Source organism: Hypomesus transpacificus, chromosome 21 (genome assembly GCF_021917145.1).
Source record: "Hypomesus transpacificus isolate Combined female chromosome 21, fHypTra1, whole genome shotgun sequence".
NCBI lineage: Eukaryota > Metazoa > Chordata > Actinopteri > Osmeriformes > Osmeridae > Hypomesus > Hypomesus transpacificus.
The window spans coordinates 8,051,553-8,071,872 of record NC_061080.1 but is presented as its reverse complement, the minus strand read 5'-3'; the positions used below and the strand labels follow the sequence as shown (position 1 = coordinate 8,071,872).

The 20,320-nt window shown below is 42.9% G+C and overlaps 2 protein-coding genes across 4 annotated transcripts in view; both read right to left on the bottom strand.

Annotated features, from left to right (window-relative positions):
• Window positions 1-4,030, bottom strand: part of LOC124483773 (echinoderm microtubule-associated protein-like 6) — a 32,790-nt gene extending 28,760 nt beyond the window's left edge. The window contains exon 1 of the mRNA XM_047044322.1: window positions 3,035-4,030. Within this exon, the coding sequence (XP_046900278.1) occupies window positions 3,035-3,231 (197 nt within the window). The 5' untranslated portion in view covers window positions 3,232-4,030. The remainder of the gene's footprint in view (window positions 1-3,034) is intronic.
• A 1,499-nt stretch (window positions 4,031-5,529) lies between these two features.
• Window positions 5,530-20,320, bottom strand: part of LOC124483156 (spectrin beta chain, non-erythrocytic 1-like) — a 68,878-nt gene continuing 54,087 nt past the window's right edge. For all 3 annotated transcript variants that reach the window (XM_047043444.1, XM_047043445.1, XM_047043446.1), the window contains 22 exons: window positions 20,162-20,299; window positions 19,158-19,914; window positions 18,749-18,951; window positions 18,495-18,585; window positions 18,134-18,280; window positions 17,569-17,832; window positions 17,144-17,368; window positions 16,914-17,003; window positions 16,441-16,719; window positions 15,628-15,758; window positions 14,801-15,005; window positions 14,305-14,679; window positions 13,755-13,999; window positions 13,246-13,384; window positions 13,069-13,153; window positions 12,238-12,434; window positions 10,028-10,128; window positions 9,763-9,814; window positions 8,861-9,069; window positions 7,627-7,800; window positions 7,426-7,468; window positions 5,530-6,883 (listed from right to left, as the gene is read on the bottom strand). In XM_047043444.1, coding sequence (XP_046899400.1) covers window positions 6,659-6,883; window positions 7,426-7,468; window positions 7,627-7,800; window positions 8,861-9,069; window positions 9,763-9,814; window positions 10,028-10,128; window positions 12,238-12,434; window positions 13,069-13,153; window positions 13,246-13,384; window positions 13,755-13,999; window positions 14,305-14,679; window positions 14,801-15,005; window positions 15,628-15,758; window positions 16,441-16,719; window positions 16,914-17,003; window positions 17,144-17,368; window positions 17,569-17,832; window positions 18,134-18,280; window positions 18,495-18,585; window positions 18,749-18,951; window positions 19,158-19,914; window positions 20,162-20,299 — 4,375 coding nt within the window. In that variant the 3' untranslated portion in view covers window positions 5,530-6,658. The remainder of the gene's footprint in view (window positions 6,884-7,425; window positions 7,469-7,626; window positions 7,801-8,860; window positions 9,070-9,762; window positions 9,815-10,027; window positions 10,129-12,237; window positions 12,435-13,068; window positions 13,154-13,245; window positions 13,385-13,754; window positions 14,000-14,304; window positions 14,680-14,800; window positions 15,006-15,627; window positions 15,759-16,440; window positions 16,720-16,913; window positions 17,004-17,143; window positions 17,369-17,568; window positions 17,833-18,133; window positions 18,281-18,494; window positions 18,586-18,748; window positions 18,952-19,157; window positions 19,915-20,161; window positions 20,300-20,320) is intronic.

Sequence of the window (20,320 nt, the reverse complement as noted above, 5' to 3'; positions counted from 1 at the left end):
CTAGTGGTGTCGTGTCTTTAAGGATACAGAAAATACAAAACAGCCGAAGCTACTTTTGGACAGGTGAAGGCTACAGCTCTAGCAAGTCAAGTAGCGTTAGCTCTACTGTAGAGTAGCAAGCTACTTTTGGACAGTTATATCTAGACTAGAGCTACAATAAACCAAGACGTTTTGCAAGAAAAGTATAATAATGATATGCTACGTTGCGTCGGATAAATGTTCACGACGTGTAGATGAAGGAAAGTTGATTAGCACTAGCTAGATGGTTGTAAATATCTGGATACGAAGGTCAGAGAAGCTTTCCGTTTCACTTGTTACGGTCCTAAAAATAACTCCAGGAGCATATGGATAAAATACACTTCCACTTAATGTTCTTTGCATTTGATCTGCTGTCCAACTGTAGCTAATTCATGTTGCAGGTGTTGATTCTGGACGAACTGGTGGAGGACGAGGAGGAGGAGTAGGGGGGAGAGGATGAGAAAGGGTTGACACAATAAAAATATAAGAACATAAATTCTGGCTTTTAAAATGCATTTGAATAAAGTGTTTGCTTATACTGTAAATCGTGTTTTTTCTTCTACAAGCATACACATAATAAGTTACAATACACAATACTTAGCAGCAGCCTGTTCTACTTAAAGTTGATAAAAAAACATAAGAAGTTAAATTACATTGTTGAGTTAAATTGAACACATTCAGTTTAGTTTTGCACTATAGGCTAATATGCATTTTATACTTTGTATACAAAAAATATCCATTAAATGCCTAAATGTGACTATAAATTAAGGTGAGAAGTTGATTCTTCATTTGGTATGCGAAAGTTATCAAGACATCGCAAGGGAACGTCCCCATGACGTTGCAGACAAACGTCCCCTGAACGTCCCCTAAATGTTATGAGGACGTTACATGGACGTCCCAGGGACATTTGTCTGCAACATCCCCGGGACTTTCAGGGGACCCTACAAAGAACGTCATGGGGACGTTCCCTTGCGACGTCTTGATAACATTCAGGGACGTTCAGGGGACGTCCTGGGGACGTCATTTTGTTAGCTGGGGTCCTGAGGAAAGCTCATTGTGGGACTGCTCATAGTGGCTAAAATTCTGCAGCAAGGCTGAATTTCAGGAAAGAGACTTCAGATACCGTATTAAATCTTTAAAACCTCTGTGATTCTACAGTAGAATATGTATATTACCAATGTCACTAACAAGCAAATGTAATGTTTTTCATCCGTCAGAATTCATTTTTTTGTGTATAAACTAATCTTAATTGCGTGCCTATGTTTATTATTTTACAAAATCTATACCAAACCGTGGACTGCTATTTGGAGTATACAGAGATGCAGACTTTAACTTTATGTTGCATTAGCAATGTGGCTAATTCTGAATTTGACCATGTATGACCATAGTAAGCTAACTGTATTTTGTCAAGTGGGCAGTATTTTTCCTTACTGTAACTGCTTTTGACCGGAAGAAATCTAAGAGAGACCGACAGGTGAGGAGGAAGCATAGCTAAATACAGGAAATACTCAACATCTCCTGGTGAATGGATGTTTTCTTGTTGTCTTAACTTCTCCTTTATCAAAACATCCACTGTGACAATGTTGTACTCTAGGTACTTGAAAGCTGGTGGCCATACCAGACTGGCTGTGCAATTCATTTACCCAACTCTTACAATGTCAACGACTGATTGGCTCTTTGCTGGAGAGTGACCCCAATCACTTAAAGAGTATTGGTCTTGTTAAGCCAGTGCCAAGCCCCAAAACTAGACGTTATCGACAACGTCGACAATAAAAAATAGTCGACAACACGTCTCATATAAGGTATGAGAGAGGACATTTTGTGAATCCTTTTTTTAATAGTTTATCCAAAAATAAAACGTCTCATCACTCACCTTTATTATGTTCCATATTCATATAAAATACAAAAGGAGATATTAGGCATAATGCTGCATCAGTCAGTCACTTGTTGATACAGTTAATTAAATGGTGAATGACAATGTCTCGACGATTAGTCAATTAATCGTTAACTATAATCGTTAGCTTAGTCAAAATAATCATTTGTTGCAGCCCTAAAGGGCATCCCCTATGCTACTCACACAAAACCATCAGCATTTGATCAATGGCTTGTGGAAAAACAGAGACAGCTCTCCAATGTATTTCTTTCCCTTCCTTTCTTAATTTGGATTTCACTGATCTCTTGTGTATGGATAAGTTAGCTTTGAACTATCGATAGATCCTGTATCCGAGATGAGGAGGAATGGTAGTCTTCAAAGATAGTTTGGAATAAGGGTTGGGTGAAGCGGGTCAGTGACTTAATATGCCATTTTGCTCAAATGTATAATTTCTCTTTAATTTAACATTTAAAGTTTAGTCCATCATACAGATTGGTAGTTCAAATCTCAAATTCGAACTGTGGAAAAGGCCTGTTTTCTGACTAGAGAAATAAAATGTGATGAGAAAATGTTATGGAATATGGAAGATACCTCAAATATTGCCACCGGTATATATGCCACTGGTATATATTTTTTCTTTTTCATTGTGTCTACTTTCCTGTGTTTGAAGGCTTTCATTTGTAAGTCAATTTGGGCTAAAGCACTAGTGAGTTTAAATCTCAGGTTCAAATGATGGTAGCTCTCCTTGTTGAAAAGGGCGAGACGGAAACATATAAGAGCCGGGTTTCCCAGATGTGTTAAGAAGCTCTTAACGCTAAGAGCGTCTTAAGAACGTTCCAAGGACGCTCTCGAACGCTCTTAGAACGTTCTTAAGAAGATCTTAGCGTTAAGAGCTTCATAACGATTCTGGGAAACCCGGCCAAGGTCTGGTAACTCAAAGAATAGGTAATGTCTAATGGTATCTCCCATGATCCTGAGTTTAGAGTTCATGGTTGAATGTAACACGGTCTGTACACAGACACTTATCTTAATGGTTCCGAAAACCACTTGGTGACAGATCGATTTATATTATGAGTCAGCATCAAAGTAACAATTAATTTGCGTTGAATTAGATCCGGCCTTTAAATGTATGGGCTGGCTTACCTGATAATGTCATCATTGTGTCCAAGAAAAAACTTCTGGGTATGTTCTCTCGTATTATAAACCACGCCGACTCCAGCCACGAAGTAAACTAGCTCCTTCCCCGCAGTGTAATACAAATTGTTACGGCACTGATGTCCCCTGTATCCATGAATCCATTCCAACCTCAATTGGCAACGAGGTGCAGTTTTGTCGGCCATGCCTTTTCAAACCAAAAAACAACTGTACTGGTTTTATTTACAAGTCAGTTTCTGCTTCAGATCAGATTGAATGTGCAAATGATTAAACATAGAGAAGAGCGGTCCACTGGTAGATAGGCATATATTAAAGACATCGATCTTCGTTGACCTGTCTTTAAATGAATAATGCTCTTGGCCTGTTGAACGTATCTTGGTGTGCACAACTATTTAATAAGGCTACGCATGCATTAAGCCTACAATTCCTTAGGTCTGTAAGGGTTTGGAACAGCTCTTAAATGAATTGATGTTGCTCTTCATTGACTCGGCTATCAACTGACTTGTGCACGATGTAAAAATAAATAAATAATCTTTAGTGTTCATAAAATATTTGAGCTACATTTCAGATAGCCAGCTTCAAGTCGGCTCTTATCATGTTAAACATGGATCCTCAATCTGCCGCTTTCAAAACTCAAACCTGGAAAAGCAATCCTGTGTCCGAAAAGGTCGGGTGCAACATCAGACGACCGTATGAATCTGTCAGAAAGCTAAATTCCATCGTTGACACCACTAAACCTTACGATGTTCCAACGCCATGCAAAATCCTTTAGGCAATTCCCGATCGACCGTGAAATATTTGCATGGATTTGTGCTTATACAAATCAAGGTATTAATGTGCTGATATATCAATGTATATTCCCAATTGCAAAGCGAGCGGCTGCAGCCGATTCGTATCCACTTACGTCGGCTTTCCCTGTTGTTTCTCTATTAATTGATGATGTTATAAATTAGGAATATAATAAAGAGACTGCTCCATGGTTGATGTAAAGTGAAACGGGTGAAAACATGCACAATTCTTACACAGTGGATATTATCCAGAAGTTAACGATTTAAGCGTAGGGACTTGTCTAATCAGAAGCATTTTCAGCGTAACGTGTTTAAGAATCGGGGCTCCAGCCGCTTTCTACGCTTAAAACTTGGTTACCACGACGCCTTTTAGGGCGGCTCTTATTTGATACGCACAAATACCCGTGATAGAGCAAGGAATGGTGGATCTTGAAGTTTCTATTGACATCTTTACCGTCATTCACAATGAAATGGCTTGCCATCAAGAACTACATATACCGGCAACCGCTAGGGCATTGCGCTGTCCTAGGTGCTGAAACTGATTCCCCGTGTAGATACATTGATAAAACATTCTTTGCGTAGCCTAATAAATGCCAATATAAAATGGTACTGATGAGCTGATATGAACCAAAAGTATCCATAACTTATGAAACACAAGAACAGCAATACAATCACACTCACTTAGCGAAACCGAGATACTGATAAGTGAGATACAAGTAATAGGACAATCTGACTATCAACTCCAAAGTGAATGTTTTTTATTCCGTTTTCACTAACGACTGAGAGTAACCATCCTAAGTAAAAGTAGTGCTTGATAGTTCTCTCATCAGGCTACTAATGCTATTACGGATCTGACTGATACGCAATAGCCTACATGTTACATTGAGCAAATTGATTTATTGTATGTTACAATGTTGGAAGACCCATGCGTTTATAGCATGGACACCTTCAATAACTACAGATAATGAAGCTAGGTAATTTTAGGTAAACCACATTCTCCACAGCAACTTTATCTCCCTTTATGTTGTACAAGCATGTAGATGGTTAGGCAAAATAGTATGTCCTTGCCTACAGCACTGGTTTTATGGTTTAATCTGAAACATATGGCGTGTCCATATGGTGACCCTTCCATGACTGCCAAAAGTCCTGTGTTCACCACTCACCATTGTGTTAATGCAGGCATACAATGAGTCGTATCTCCCTTTGTAGACACAAGTTGAAGATCTCTGGACAAATTACCGGCATGGAAAACATTAAGAGTGAAGTAACTTTTTGTGTTGAGATTGAAACTAAATATATTTAGACAGTAATAGATTTCTTATCTTCCAAGCGCCCGCTCACAGGATAATGGGTATAGGCCTAGGTTTTGCTTTAATACCACATGTAATTCATTATGACTCCATAAAAATGAAAACTTTCACCGTGCACAAGAACACAAATGAATAATGTGACATACAGCTCTGGGAAAAAAAAGAGACCATTGCACCTTTGTCTTTCCTTTAAAAAAATAAAAGTTGAGAAGGACAATTTTAAGAGAAGAACAGAAGGGTCAAATTTGCAGTGGCCTCTTAAAGTTTACCCTTTTGTTCCTGGTCTCTTGTAGTGGTCTCTTATTTTATGTTTTTCAGATCTGAATATGTAGTACTCAAATACTAACACATGTCCACACACTACCAAAATGCACAAAAGCTGTAATGTTTTTAAAAGCAGTTTAATGACATAGCACATATTTAACAGAGATAGAGTGAGTGACAGAGTGAAATCGAGAGAGAGAGAGAGAGTCTACAGGTACAATTTCATACATCAGAATGACAGGTCTATGTTCTATATATATGCCCCAAAGACCCAGACCTTGCAAAGAATTTCATTCCTATTACATAATTTCTGATTGTGCTGTAGATGGCATTTATTTCAATACAATAGATGTAGTGACAGAGAAATGCACACTATGTATCAAATAGCAAGATAACGCAGCAAAAATCATGATGCGCAGTGCTATAGCGGACAAGCAAGCAAACTTTTTTCAGGATTACTTTTTTGCAGAAAATGCTGTATTTCCACTTTTCCATTTAACATCAATGCTTTTAAGTGTTTATAATACATACTTATTTTATAATCTGTACTATAATTATTATTTTAAACATATATTATAATGAAAGAAAAAAAACAACTATGTTAAAAAATTGTCCACCTTGAGGAAATCATGTCTGGAGATCCATCCATCAAGTTTCAATTGTAAGTGAGACATGAGGCTTTTGTAAACCAGATAAAGCATGCAGATATACAGGATTATGTTCTTCAGGAGCCCAACTGTTTAAGAAGTGTGTTGAGTGTAAGTTAAATTTTGATCCAAAATGTGTGTGAGCACTAAGCATACACAAAATAAGGAATCATTTCAAGCACTGTTGCCTCCCTTCGCAACAATAAAAGAGAATTCAGGTCGTCTCTTCAAGACACCCTCACAAAATTGAGGAAATGTTTAAATACTCAGACCCATTACTAACCACAATTAAAAACAAAGAAAAACAATCAAATGAACAAAAAACACCTGCATTCAGTCCTCTATTTGACATTATCAAACAATTTCATGGTGAAATCTGCCCCACACCTTCTAACCTCCACCAGATAATGTGTGTTTTCCTTATAGTTGCACCTCACGGCTGTTAGTTAATCTGACCATTCAGAATGTTAGGCACAAGGTGTGTGGTTCTGTTTCAGCTAGAATAAAATAGATTGTAAATGGGCAGGAAAAAAAAGAAAAAAAGGGGAGAGAGAAAAAACATATTTCACTGATACTAATTTAAAAAAAATTCACAGAGATCCTCTATTGTTTTTTCTTGCTGAAAAGGCTGAAGCGCTTCTCCTTGTCCTTCTCCTTGTCCTTCTCCCGCTTGCCGGTGCCCGGGCTGGGCTCCGTAGTGAGGGTGACAGTGGCGGGCAGGGTCTGGGCTCGGCTCGACGCTGGGGTGCTCTGGTTGCTGGGAGTGATCTCTACCTTTTCCAGCGACCCTGCATTCAGGATGGCCTGGATCCATGTACTCATCTCCTCCTGAGCGGGAGGTCATAAAGAGGTCAGGGTGAATACTTTTCTCTACCACTGTCTCAGGAGATAGGTGTAACTAGTGTCTGTGTATGAAACCTGTGTATCAGATTTCTTGATCTGAAATCATATTGCATTATCAATTGGCTTTGGCTTTTACAAACATTTTGATATAATATTTTTGATTGATTCAAAACGTTCCGGTATGAAACATTTAGTGAACAATAAAGGTATCTGGGATGTTTGTGAATTTGAAAGGTCGATAATGCATCACTTTATGCTAACTATTGCAAATATAACTTATGCTAAACCATTTCAAACATTACATCAACATCTGTTTGTGTCCTGTCAAAGACATCTTGACACCAAGTGTAAGATAAGTGTTGACCCCTTGACCTTTCAGTATTGACTCAAATATCAACAATAATCATTTGGTTTTGACAAGCTTGTCTTCTGTAACATTGCATTGTTTTCTAGAGTTTTCCTTTGTTGCAATTTTGCCAGCTAAGATTGATAGTATTAAGTCCAAAGAAGAGCATCGACAGACTTACTTCCTCTTTGGCTTGAAAGAGAAACTCATTTCCATCTGTAACTCTGTAAGAAATAAGAAAAAAAAGAAATACATTTATACTTAATAATTCTGTAATTGTGATGGTTTAAATGTTCCAGTAGCATACTTCTGAAGAGCTTCTAGACTACGTTCCGACAGAAGGTCTTATCTTTGTTATTCCAATATGTTGGTATGTCTTTACCTGAGTTTGAAGACATGCTTCTTTTTCTTGTAATCAGTGGCAACATCACACACAGCATCCTTCAGGCTGATGGGAATCTCATTGTGGTAGGGAATGCCTTGACTGGCATTCTTGTTGTCTTTGTAGAAGCCCATCTCATGGTTATTTATTACACAGTACACGTTATGCCAGGACCTGAAACAGAAGGTGCAAAAGGTCGCTCACAACCTGATAATATACAATCAATATACATAATATATTGTCAATAATGGTGTGGGGATTGAGAGAAGTTAACATCATCCAGTTTCCGGTTTGTCAACAGACCTAGTTGACAACGTTGACATCGGTCTCCATTGCCCTCTGATTGGGCCAAGCAGACTCCCCGGTCCCTACCTGACCTTGGTTGTCCTAGACATCCTAAACCATTTTGTGGACCTTAATGACAATGCGAACATCAGTCCCTGATGCCTACCTGACTGTCTTGTGGTGCTCAGCTGATCCTGTTCCTTCCAGCCTTGTAGCTGACAACTGCCCAAACTGACAAACACTAATGGAGAATACTGCAAACACTACTGATTCAGAGCCCTGAAATGTGTCTGTGTCTTTACCATCCATTCACTTGCACAATTTTCCTTTGATCTCCATTTTTATTTTCTAATTGTTTAGAGCCTATAGTCTGTACCTCTCTGTATCACTGAACGTTCTCTGGAGGAAGGGATTCCTAATTGAATCACTGCTCCCAACGTTTCTTACATTTTTACCTCTGAGTTTTCCCTTGACATCCTTCGAGGTTTAGGCTTGTTATGGGTGCATCTCAATAAATTAGAATATCATCAAAAAGTTGATTTATTTCAGTAATTTGATTCAAAAAGTGAAACTCCTATATTATATAGATTCATTACACACAGACTGATATATTTCAAGGTGTTTCTTTTCATTTTGATTATTATAACTGACAGCTAATGAAAACCCAAAATTCAGTATATTCTAATTCATTGAGATGCACCTGTAGGTGTCGATCTATGGGCATCTGTGAAGCCCTGTGACAGGGCTATGCAAATACTAATAATAACAAATTCTACACAGCGACGTAGTTGGTCGTATGGATAAAAAGCAGTGGTGCGGTGTAATGACTGGGACATGTCGTTGATTGATTGAATAGTTGATCCATCGTTTAAAAAAACTGACATTGTGTCAGAGCATGTATTCCCTCATGTTTTCACATGCAAATCCCACATGCTTTAAAAAATCATACCTGCTTGAGGCCTTTTTGTTATGCCCCTCCCACTCATGTTTGCGGTGCAGGAAGCCCTCTAGCTGGGATGTGGGTGAGTCTTGGTTCTTGGTGGGCAGAGTTGACTGGCTGCCCTTGGCCCTCATACCGGAGGTGGGGGAGGGAATGGGGCTCGGGTCCTTGGAGTTTTGCTCTGCAACACCATTTACCATTTCACCATCCACTCCGTCCTGAGAGGGGATGGAAATAAAAAGAAGAGTGGTCTGTTATGGTGACGGTTATGGAATGCTGCAAATCACTTGACATTGTAGCAGGTTCTCTTTACTGGCTTAAATCTTATATGATATCAGAAAGATTTTGGTACCAGAGCATTACCATGTACTAATGTAGTTCTATTACTTTGAAGAGTATCAACATAAAAGTAGATTTTAGATTATATGGGCACCATAGATCTGAAACTAGTCACCGTTCATTCACCTGGCTTACAGCTGGAATACACCCTCCTGCTGGTGCCAGGGATCGCTTATAGACGCATAGTAACATATATGCATATTGTTTTTTTCAAATACTATTTGACTGGGTTACTGGGCTATAAGTTGAAAGGTGGTCAATTAAAATGAATGGTTAATTAATGTTGCTAACAGTGCAGTAGGTGCTAATAGTAAATAATGGGATGACACATCTGAGATGAGCTTATAACTCTTAACGGACCCAACCCCTCAAAAGTAATTACATGGATTCTGTGTGATTGCGAATGTATTTCATTACTGAAAACTGACATATACAATATTTCTCAGATACATATTAGGGAGTCAGAGAGATAAACATCATCATTGTCATGGAGTGTTGGCTGACAGTTTTATGACGACTAAAGAATGTGAATGTGCCGGTCTGGTGCTATGAGGTTTACAGCAGTGACTTACTCGTGGGGAGTCCTGGTCTGATGGCAGGCCATTAGTAATCGGCTCCCCTTCCCTGAGAAAGAAAAAGAGAGAATCAGCAAAGTCAAACTGGATGATAATCCATACATCAAATGGCTCACATATGCATATACCCATATACCCAATGGCTCATATATGCATGTATACCCATTGATGCAATGCCCCAAAACCCATCTCATCACCGTCTTCAAAAGACATAGACACACTTTTACAGACATGTGGGACACACTAAGACAGGATATCTTGCCTGTGCAGTGGGGGGTTAGACTCCTGGACAGGCTCTGGGGTGGGGGGCTTCCTCCTTTTTTCTTCTTCCTCTTGCAATCTTCTTACTTCCAATAACTCCAACTGCCAGAATACACAGCCTGCTCTCAATCCCACTTCACTGAAACCACCTGATCCCACATTGCTAGTTGTGCAAGATAGGTATCACTGTTGACAATATAACTATTGAAAGATAGCTATGTCATAAAAACTATAGAACTATGGAACTTTAGAAAACCTATATGTGTGGCGGCCTGGGGAAACCCCTCACATGGTGAAAATTTGACTTTCTGGGTTATACATATTTGGAAACTACAAACTCCTGAATACAAATATGTTTAAATCTTAAATCTTTATCACAACTGAGGTTACATCATTTTAAAATGATCTAATTTGACCTGTGTCAAAAAGTGATAAGGGAGAAAACTGCATTCAAAGATTCCACTCCGTTTCATTCTAGTTTACTGTGGCGAATATGGAAAGGAAATCCTTTGTTCGTAATCAAGTTGTGAATGTAAATGTCAGTTTAACTATAGGCTACATTAATAACTTCTCAGCAAGTTATTTTTAAGTTTAACAGCCTGACTTCATTGATCAGTTGTTTGGGGTTACTGTAGCACTCAGAAGAGCAGGCAAACTGAGCATTTGATTTGACATGGCTTGAAAATCTTGCTAGCTGTCCAAAACCTGTTGAAATTAACAGTTTTTCATTAGAAATCATGTAGTTTTTGTAAATGACAATGCATTATACCCTCCGCGGAGTCCTGGAGGGTACATGGGAGTTTGCCCAACCAGTCTACACATGTTTTGTGGATTTGGAAAAAGCGTTCGACCGTGTCCCTCGGGGGCTCATGTGGGGGATGCTCCGAGAGTATGGGGTACCGGATTCCCTGATCGGGGCTGTCCGGTCCCTGTACGACCGGTGCCAGAGTTTGGTCCGTATTGCCGGTAGTAAGTCGAACTTGTTTCCGGTGAGGGTTGGACTCCGCCAGGGCTGCCCTATGTCACCGATTCTGTTCATTACCTATATGGACAGAATTTCTAGGCGCAGCCAGGGTGTTAAGGGGGTCCGGTTTGGTGACCTCAGGATCGGGTCGCTGCTTTTTGCGGATGATGTGGTCCTGTTGGCTTCATCGGGCCGTGACCTTCAGCTCTCACTGGAGCGGTTCGCAACCGAATGTGATGCGGCTGGGATGCATATCAGCACCTCCAAATCTGAGGCCATGGTAATCGACCGGAAAAGGGTGGAGTGCCATCTCCGGGTCGGGGAGGAGATCCTGAACCAAGCGGAGGAGTTCAAGTATCTCGGGGTCTTGTTCACGAGTGAGGGAAGAATGGAGCGCGAGGTCGACAGGCGGATCGGTGCGGCGTCCGCAGTGATGCGGGCTCTGCATCGGTCCGTCGTGGTGAAGAAAGAGTTGAGTCGAAAGGCGAAGCTCTATTTACCAGTCGATCTACGTTCCTACCCTCACCTATGGTCACGAACTATGGGTAGTGACCGAAAGAACGAGATTGCGAATACAAGCGGCCGAAATGAGCTTTCTCCCCTTTCTCCGCAGGGGGCTCTCCCTTAGAGATAGGGTGAGAAGCTCGGTCATCCGTGAGGGGCTCAGAGTAGAACCGCTGCTCCTCCGCGTCGAGAGGAGCCAGCTGAGGTGGCTTGTGCATCTGATTAGGATACCTCCTGGACGCCTCCCTGGTGAGGTGTTCCGGGCACGTCCCACTGGGAAGAGGCCCCGGGGAAGACCCAGGACACACTGGAGGGACTATGTCTCTTGGCTGGCCTGGGAATGCCTCGGGGTCCCCCAGGAAGAGCTGGTGGAAGTGGCCGGGGAGAGGGAAGTCTGGGCCTCCCTGCTTAGGTCGCTGCCCCCGCGACCCGATCCCCGGACAAGCGGCAGATGACGGACAGACGGACATTACGATGAAGTTTAGGGTGTTAACTATACAAAACATTAAAAATCAAAACTTAGACAGAAAACGACTTTAGATATTTTATGGCTTATAGCCAACAATGAGGTGTTGCGACATCCGATGGGTTTCCGCAGGCCGCCACACATATCATAAAAATTTAGTAAACTACGGCTCTATTTTAGACAAACAAAAACAAATTATAACAACATAGTGGACATCGTGGAGCTTGCAGCTCAGAAACAGCCTCCTAGATTCATCCTATTCTTCAGTGGGCCTCACCGTTGTCAGACGCTCCAGTGCGGAGAAGCGCTCCTCCCAAGTGGCAGCCGACTTCTCGAACGCTTCGTGCCTCTTGATCAGTTTCTCCACGTCATCCACACTCTGGCCCATCTCTCGACCGAACAGGTAGGGCTCCTGACCCAGTAGCCAGGCCTCAGCCACGCCCGCGTCCCTTGAAAACTGGTGAACCTCCAAAACTAGAGATGGGGAGATGGTAGGGGGGTGATGACAAGGGTCATGTTTTCATCCATGATACTATTATACTATGATACTATGATACTATGATTTCACCCATCTACTCGGTACACCCCAAAATAAATGAGAGTTTTAACTTTAGAGTTTTAATGTTCCAAAAACATTTAAAGACCACTGTAATGAAGAGCAGTGATGAGATGCCTGTGGGGAGTGTCATATGTTTGTTAAGGGCATTTTACGTTTTAAAATGCATGACTAAATCTGGGAAACCAACCACTATACCCAATGCTCTTACCTCAGGCATTAGCAAAGGATGAGGGCTTAAGAGAAAAAGTCAGAATGGTTTAAGCACACATAAGCCCAAAAGCTCCTCACAAGGTCAAGCTCTCCATACAGGAGACAAAAGGTCAAGCCTTTCCTCTTCACTGGATTGCACATTTATGTAATCTCATGCACATTGTCAGCTAATGATAATTAGTCTTGATGATTGTGTAGTAATAAGTAATAAGGAAATAAGTACATAAGTACATGGAAAATGCTTTATATGACCGCAAATCCCATGACTCATAAGGCTATGATGCAAAACATGAAAATGAATAACCAATAGAATAGAATAAAATGAAACGTAAATCGTACTCAGTCTTAACCACTCCCATCGGTCCTCCCACTTATCAATCATGTCTTTCCTCTTGTCCGTCAGCTGTAGTAACTTATCTTTTATCTAAACAGGGAAGAAACATGTCTCATATGATGTTCTCTTTTTGGGAAATAATGTATTTTTGTTTATCGTATTGAACTAATAGTGCCACCCACCTCTTCTGATGCATAGTGCTTTCTGGCCAACAAAGACTTGCCCAACTCGATGCAGGCAGTGAAACTATCATTGCGGGCATCAATCTCTGCTTTTATGCCCTGGTGGTTGTTCATCAACAATTCCACAGATGACACGTCCCTGTGTAAAACATAAGGCGAGTACAGACACTTTCATTTGGATCTCCTCTCCCAACACACCAAATTTTTTCAACACAGCTTCATTTGTTAGGCCAAAAATTCAGACATGTCTACGGTGTGTTTGTAAATGCTTTGAGTTCCAGATGTTTTTTTTTTCCAGTTTCATATTTTGGCCAAACTGTCTCTAAATAACATCTCTAACTTCTAGGCCCAGTTTCCCAGACATGGATTAAGTCTAGTTCCTAAAAACCTTTTCAATGGAGATCTTCATTGAATTTTTCTCTTACTTCAGGACTAGGCTTGATCCATGTCTGGAAAACTGGGCCCTAATGTTAACACTCGAAAGCAGAGTTGGGCCCTACTGTTCACACCTTGGGTTTTCCTGGGCCTCGATTAGACGGATGACGTCCTCCATCCACAACATGAGGTCGCGCACCATGCTAAAGAAGCGGAATTTGTCGCCTGTGTCCAGGAGACGGACCCTGCGGCCGTCGCACGCCTCCAACAGGCTCTTCCACGCCTCCAGCACCTCGCACTCCCGCCTCTGGATATCGTCTGCCTTGTCACCGGCATAGGCCGACTGAAGACGGACCGCATCTTCCTGTAGCTGCCTTACCTAAAGGATCAAAGGTTCAAAGCTTTGAGATGTTTTTTTGATGGGAGAGTTGCTTAAACAACTGCTGCATTACAGTACATTTATTTCCAGTAGTTGTAGATTTAAAGAGAGTAGACTTAGCACAGACATGGACCATAGACAGGACCACAGCTTTCATAAAACAATGGCACATCACACCTAACTCAGTCTTCTATCTCAATGGAAACGTGAAAACAGGAGCCAAATTCCTTCTATGTGTACACATACTCGGCTAATGAAGCCGATCCTGATTCTGAAGTGGCCCAACATTATATGACGGAACGCACCTGTGTTCCGAGGGCTTGGATGTCGTGCTCAAAGGTGGTGTGCATCCTCTGCAGGGTCTCCACTGTGTTCTGGTCCCGGCCCACCTCTTCCGGAAGTTTATTCTGCTTGTCCAGGATGCGTCCGAGGATCTCCTTAGCGTCGTGGTAGAACTTGTGCAGCTCGTAGGAGGCGGCGAGGATCTGTGTTCGAGTGTCGATCAGCTCCAGCAGGTCGGCCCATGCCTCGTTCAGGCCGTCCTTCCACTCGGCCACCGTGGCGGCGTCTGTGTGACCAGCGTTGATCAGCTTGTCGGCCAGGCGGTTGACGGCGTCCACGCGCTCCTGGCCGATGTTGCCGGTGTCACGGGCAAACTCCCTGAAACGCTCCTGGAGCATCTGTGACCGGGGCGAAGAGAGGAAAATTAGGTGCTTGAGGAAATGTCGGAACCTATTCCTTGAGTGTTCAAACAGGGGTGAGTTCAAGAGAGCAAATAAGGAACAGTGAGGCCACACTCACAGTGACGTGCTCGTAGTCCTGTCCCAGCTCGTGAGAGCCAGCCACCACCTCCCGCTCTGCAATCCACTGTTCCAGATCGTCCACCTCACGGTTCAGCTGGAAAAGGCGGAATCTCTCGTCCAGTTTCCCCCTCCTCTCCTCCGATAGGTCCTTCAGCCCGGCGTACAGTTTATCCACCTGGGATTGACGCATACCTATTCTCTCACTGCGTACAGAATTAGAAATATGGTCAGAATCTGAAAGCCCAAATCCTTCCGAGATATCAATACTGCCTCAGATCCTTGTTGCGTGAGTAGATGAAGATGAACTGGCATTGTTCTCTGAATCTAAATGTTGTGTTTTTATTTTGTTAGGTATATCCATCTATCAGTGTGGATCTTCACAAAAGCGGATTGAAAAGACACATACATTAACACTGTACCAACTCCCATTGCAACCACCTTAGAAAGCTGTATTCCAAGCCACACTATACAGTATAATTAACCAGCAGTCAGAACCATGCAGAGAAGTGACAAGCCTGTAGGCGGCGCTATACTGCCATTCATAATGGGAGTCAGATGGCTGAGCGGTGAGGGAGTTGGGCTAGTAATCAGAAGGTTGCTGGATCAATTCCCCGCCGTGCCACATGATGTTGTGTCCTTGGGCAAGGCACTTCACCCTACTTGCCTCGGTTGCTACTTGCTAAATGTAAATGTAAATGTAATAATGGTTTCTGTTATGAATAAAGATTATAATGAAGGTAGGTCAGAATGGTTCTAGCACGCAGATGATAGACAGATGTCCAGTGGTCATCTGTCTATCGGACCATTGAGTGGGCTCTCACTGACCTCTCTGGGTGGCCATCAGCCACCAGGCCTCTGCTTGTCTTGGAGAGCTGGTGGACGGTCTCAGCGTAGTCCTCCACAGACTGCTCCACAATCTGGTGTTTCTTAAGCATGCCCACCGAACTCTGCTCGTCCTAAGACAAAAGGAAAAAGGGCATGGTCGTTCAACATTCAGCTTAGATATAAGACGATGAGCCATTTACTAGTACTGCATAGATATAAAAACACATATATTTAGGCGCCCCCATAGGCCAATTGGTAGGGCATGTAACATATGGGCTGAGGCCCACACACAGCGGCCAGGGGTTTGATTCCGGCACAGGCCACAGCCTCTCTCTCTTTCCCATAAATGTCCTCTCTATTTAGGGGCCAAGCAGCAGCAAAGCTGCTGTGGCACCTATTGTTTTTGTTAGTTTTATTATTATTATTAGGGGCCCACAGAACCAATTGGTGCAAAGTTTTGAAATTTGGCACACTGATTTGGATGGTCTCCTGATTATCGTCACCAAGTTTCATGTCGATTACTGAAGCACTATAGCGCCACCAAGGCGTCAAAGTTAGAGGTGTGTTTACGCCCATAACTTTTGAACCATCAGACCGTTTTTCTTAAGTGAGGTTTCACTACTGAATTTCCATATCGAATGCTGCTTGGCCCCTTCATTGCTGCTTGCAGCTATATTTCTAACTGTTTCTGTCCAATAAAGTCATAAAAAGGCCCAAAATGTATATTGAACAAAACAACATACAATATTCCCCACATAAACTCACCTAAATATAATTGAATAAGTGGATGTGTCGATGTTAACACCACCGTACCTTGGCCTTTTCCTCAGACATCATATACAGCTCCTGCTCGCTCATCCAGGCCTCCGCCTCGGCCGCATCAAAGTAGTACTGCTGAGCATTGTGGGCCTCCTCCAGACGGGCGTGGCGCTTGCCTGTCTCCTCGATGACCAGGCTCCACAGCTGCTGCAAGTCGGCCAGGCGCTGGCGGATCGCCTCCACGTCGGGGCCGTCCTCGGTCAGGAGGCTCTGGCTCCTCTCAAAAATGTCGTCGCAGCGAGGCTGATGACCCTGGATTTCCTTCTGTAAGGTCTGTGGGGAAAACACGAGGAACAGAGGGTGAGTAAACATGGTACTCCCAAACGTACATCTTTGCATTTAATGGTATTTTATTTCAGCAGTCTTACTGATTGATACAACTTTGATTCCTTAATTAAAGGGACACAGATTAGACAAAGGTGAGTAATTTGTTTGAATGTGAAAATGCACACTGGAAAGTCTCTTACTTGGTTTTTCTTAATAAGTAGTTGAACGGTCTGTAAGTTGTTGCCATGATCTGTCGAAGTTGCAATTGGCATTCTCTCTTGGACCCACAGCTGGAAGAAGCAATGTGATGTTTCAAATGACTGCACCTCATTCTTATCTTTCAATATCCACAAAACTTATTAAGAAACTAGTTTGAAACTACAATTTAGTAAAGGAAGACTTTTCAGGTAAAAAGTCAAGGGCCCCTCACAATCTCATCCTCCACGTCCCGGTTGAACTGGTGGATCTCACGAGAGGCCACCAGGAAGTTCTTCCTCTTGGACAGCGGATCCAGCAGCTCCTGGAACTTCTTCTCCACCACCTGCCTGCGGCCGTCCACCTCATCCGTGTCCCTCCCCTCCAGGCTGAGGGCCTGCACCTGGCTCTGGAGCTCCACCACCTCCCTCTGTCGGACTTCAACCTGCTTCTCCAACATCTGGAGGACAGGACAATATGTGCTGTATTAGCAGGGTGTTGCACAAGTCTTAAACTAAATATAAATATGTAAACCTCCCACAAATCAGGGATTTGAGGGACTGGTGTGCAGATAAGTCTATTTTTGTTTTATCCAGTTGTTACATCTGTAATCTGCTGAACCTCTACAGCCCCCTCCTCCACTTTCCATCTAAACAGTACCTGCTGCTTCTTCAGCAGGATGTTGACGCTGGTAAGGTCTTTGCCGTAGTCGTCTGATTGGATCTGGCCCTCCAGGCCGCCCAGCCATTTGTCCAGGTCAGCACAGCTCTGGGTGAAGAGCTCCGCCTTGTTGGCATCAAACAGACATTGGGCCTTGGTCTGGGTGGTGGACTCCAGCTCCTCCCACATTTTGTGGAGAGCAGAGAGCTTTTCCTTCACCACAGCCTCGGTCTCTGGCTTTTCCGACACTAGCTGCAACCCATCCTGGAAGGAGATGGAAGGGAACAATGAATAAAGAAATGTGTCACAAGTTAATGTTACCTCCAGCCTCTTAACTGGGATCAATCTATGCTCTTCTTCCATAGAGTACAAACATGTGTGAACACCCCCATGGAATTCCTGCTTTAGCTTCCCCCTGAAAACTAGCAAGATCATGAAGAGGTTGAGCATTTATATGACCTTCACCAGAGGTATATTCACCTAGATTCCAATCAAAGAAATTACACTTCTATCTACCTACTATCTTATTCATTTACAGTATATTATCAAGGCCTTTTCAACCTACCTTCTTAATCTTGTCAAGCCACTCCTTATTGGACTGCAGTTCAGCCATGAAGGCCTGGTGTTTGAGCCACTTGCTGTGGAGGTTCCTGGCCTCATCGTACGACATGTCTTGCGCTGTGAGCATCTTCTCATTAATCCATAGAAAAAGCTGCACACACAGAAAGCGAGTTATTAAAATAATGCAAATATAATACACTATGTATATAAGTGTCACGTTTTCCTCATATTTATGCATTAGCAACTTACTAATGTCTTTCTTATCTAGGAACATTAACAAAATACATCAGACAAAGAATATCCCAATATTAGCTGTATATTTTAAATTGACTGATTGAAAGCTGTTTTGTGAATGAGTCGCTGACCTCCTGACAGTCCTGCAGGAACTTCTGAAGGTCACGGTTGTCCTTCAGCTTCATGAGGAGCTCCACTGCTGCCTCACGATTCTTCTTATGCCTGAACATGGGAGAAAAGGTTACGTTTCCCAATATGAAATGACTTGTCATGGCACGTCATGCCTCAACCATTTCTTATCTGTGAATTAGCTTTCAACACCCACAGTATGAATTGTTTTGATCCAATGTTTGCAGACAAATTTGAAGTTTGAAAAGGAGTTTACCTGTCATCAATAGAGCTAGCCCTCTCCTGGATGCGCTCTATGTTGATGTTTCCATCGCTCGCCAGTCTCCTGCCAGCCTCCACCACGCCATTGATCTTCTCTTCATTGGCATCCATGGTTGTCATGAAGTCTTCTTGTTTTTTGATGGCCCATTCGGCCCCATCCAAAGTTGTAGGCATCTCTGTGTGGGCCAACACATACTCCTAGAATTTTGATAGAGACAATTTGAGACACAGTCAGTCAGTGGCAAAACTAGGGAAAAGATCTTTTCAATGTAGCATGCAAAATCAAATACTAATGTTCATGTTTTTCATTATGTGTTTGACATCTGGTTTTGTTTGTGTCTGTGTATACACACTTCAGCTAGCAAGTACTGTGGGAACCAAAGTCGATAAGTGACTCAAATCACCTGGTTGTTGAGGAAGGCCTCTGCCTGCTTGGTGTCTCTGAGAAACAGCTGGTAGGCATGAGACTGGGACAGCAGGTTCTGCCGGTTTTCCCACATCTTGTGAAGTTCGTTCCAGCCCGTGTCCAGTGCCTGTAGCCTCTGTCTGAGGAACATGTACTGGGCGTCCGTCTGGCCTTGGGTCACCATCTCCCCCATGTCCCGCATCTTCTGGTAATCCTCCTCGTAGTTGTGGATCTCGTTCTTGATGCCCTCGTGCTGCGCTAGAAGCTTCTCAGCTTCGGCAAGGGTGTTGGGCATGTCCTCTGAGGCGATGGCCGTTTGCGTGCGCGACAGCCAGGACTGGAAATCATCCAGCTCGCGGAGGAACTGCTGTAGCTTGCTGGCCTCACCAAGAGACTCCTCGCGGTTCTTCAAGGTGTTCTTCATCTCTTCCCACACGGCATTGATCTCTGCCAGGCGGCCCGTGATGGCCTTGGCCTGGTCTGGGTGCTCCTCGGCCAGACGCTCCGCCTCACCTCGCAAGTCTTCCAGCTTGTCTTCGATGGCGGCCAGGTCGCGTTCCATGCCTGTAAGCTTGCGCTGCAGCGCCATGACGCCTGTCAGGTCGTTCCCCAGCTCCTGAGTGGACTCGATGACCTTGGTCTTTTCACGGATCCAGGACTTTGTCTCATTGCACTCAAGGTGGTAGTTTTGCACGCCTAGCGCTGAATTGAGAGACTCCTTCTTTTGGTCCACCAGATCTCTGAACTGACTCCATCTACAAAATAAGATTAGATGCTAACCAATATTGCAATATCACATTAAAAATAATCTTTCATGTTTTTTCTTATTTCTCTTATTTAAACTCGCTATATTTCGCTTGACTATTAAATGTCATATCGTATTTAACATCTTACCTACTGTATGCTTGGATGTCAACAATCTTACAATCTGTATCATAGACAAATTGTATTGTGTGAAATAACAAAGGCCATACTGAAGCCTTGCTCTCAATTGCAACTTGCCTATTGTTGAGCTTGTCTTGTTGAGCTTTGATATCCTTCTCGCTTGGGTGGCCATTGTGCATCAGCTGCCTCGCAATCTGGTTGACCACAGCAACACGAGAGGCCTGGTTATTCATCTCTGGCTCAAGACTCTCAAACCTGGAAAAGGACGACCAAATG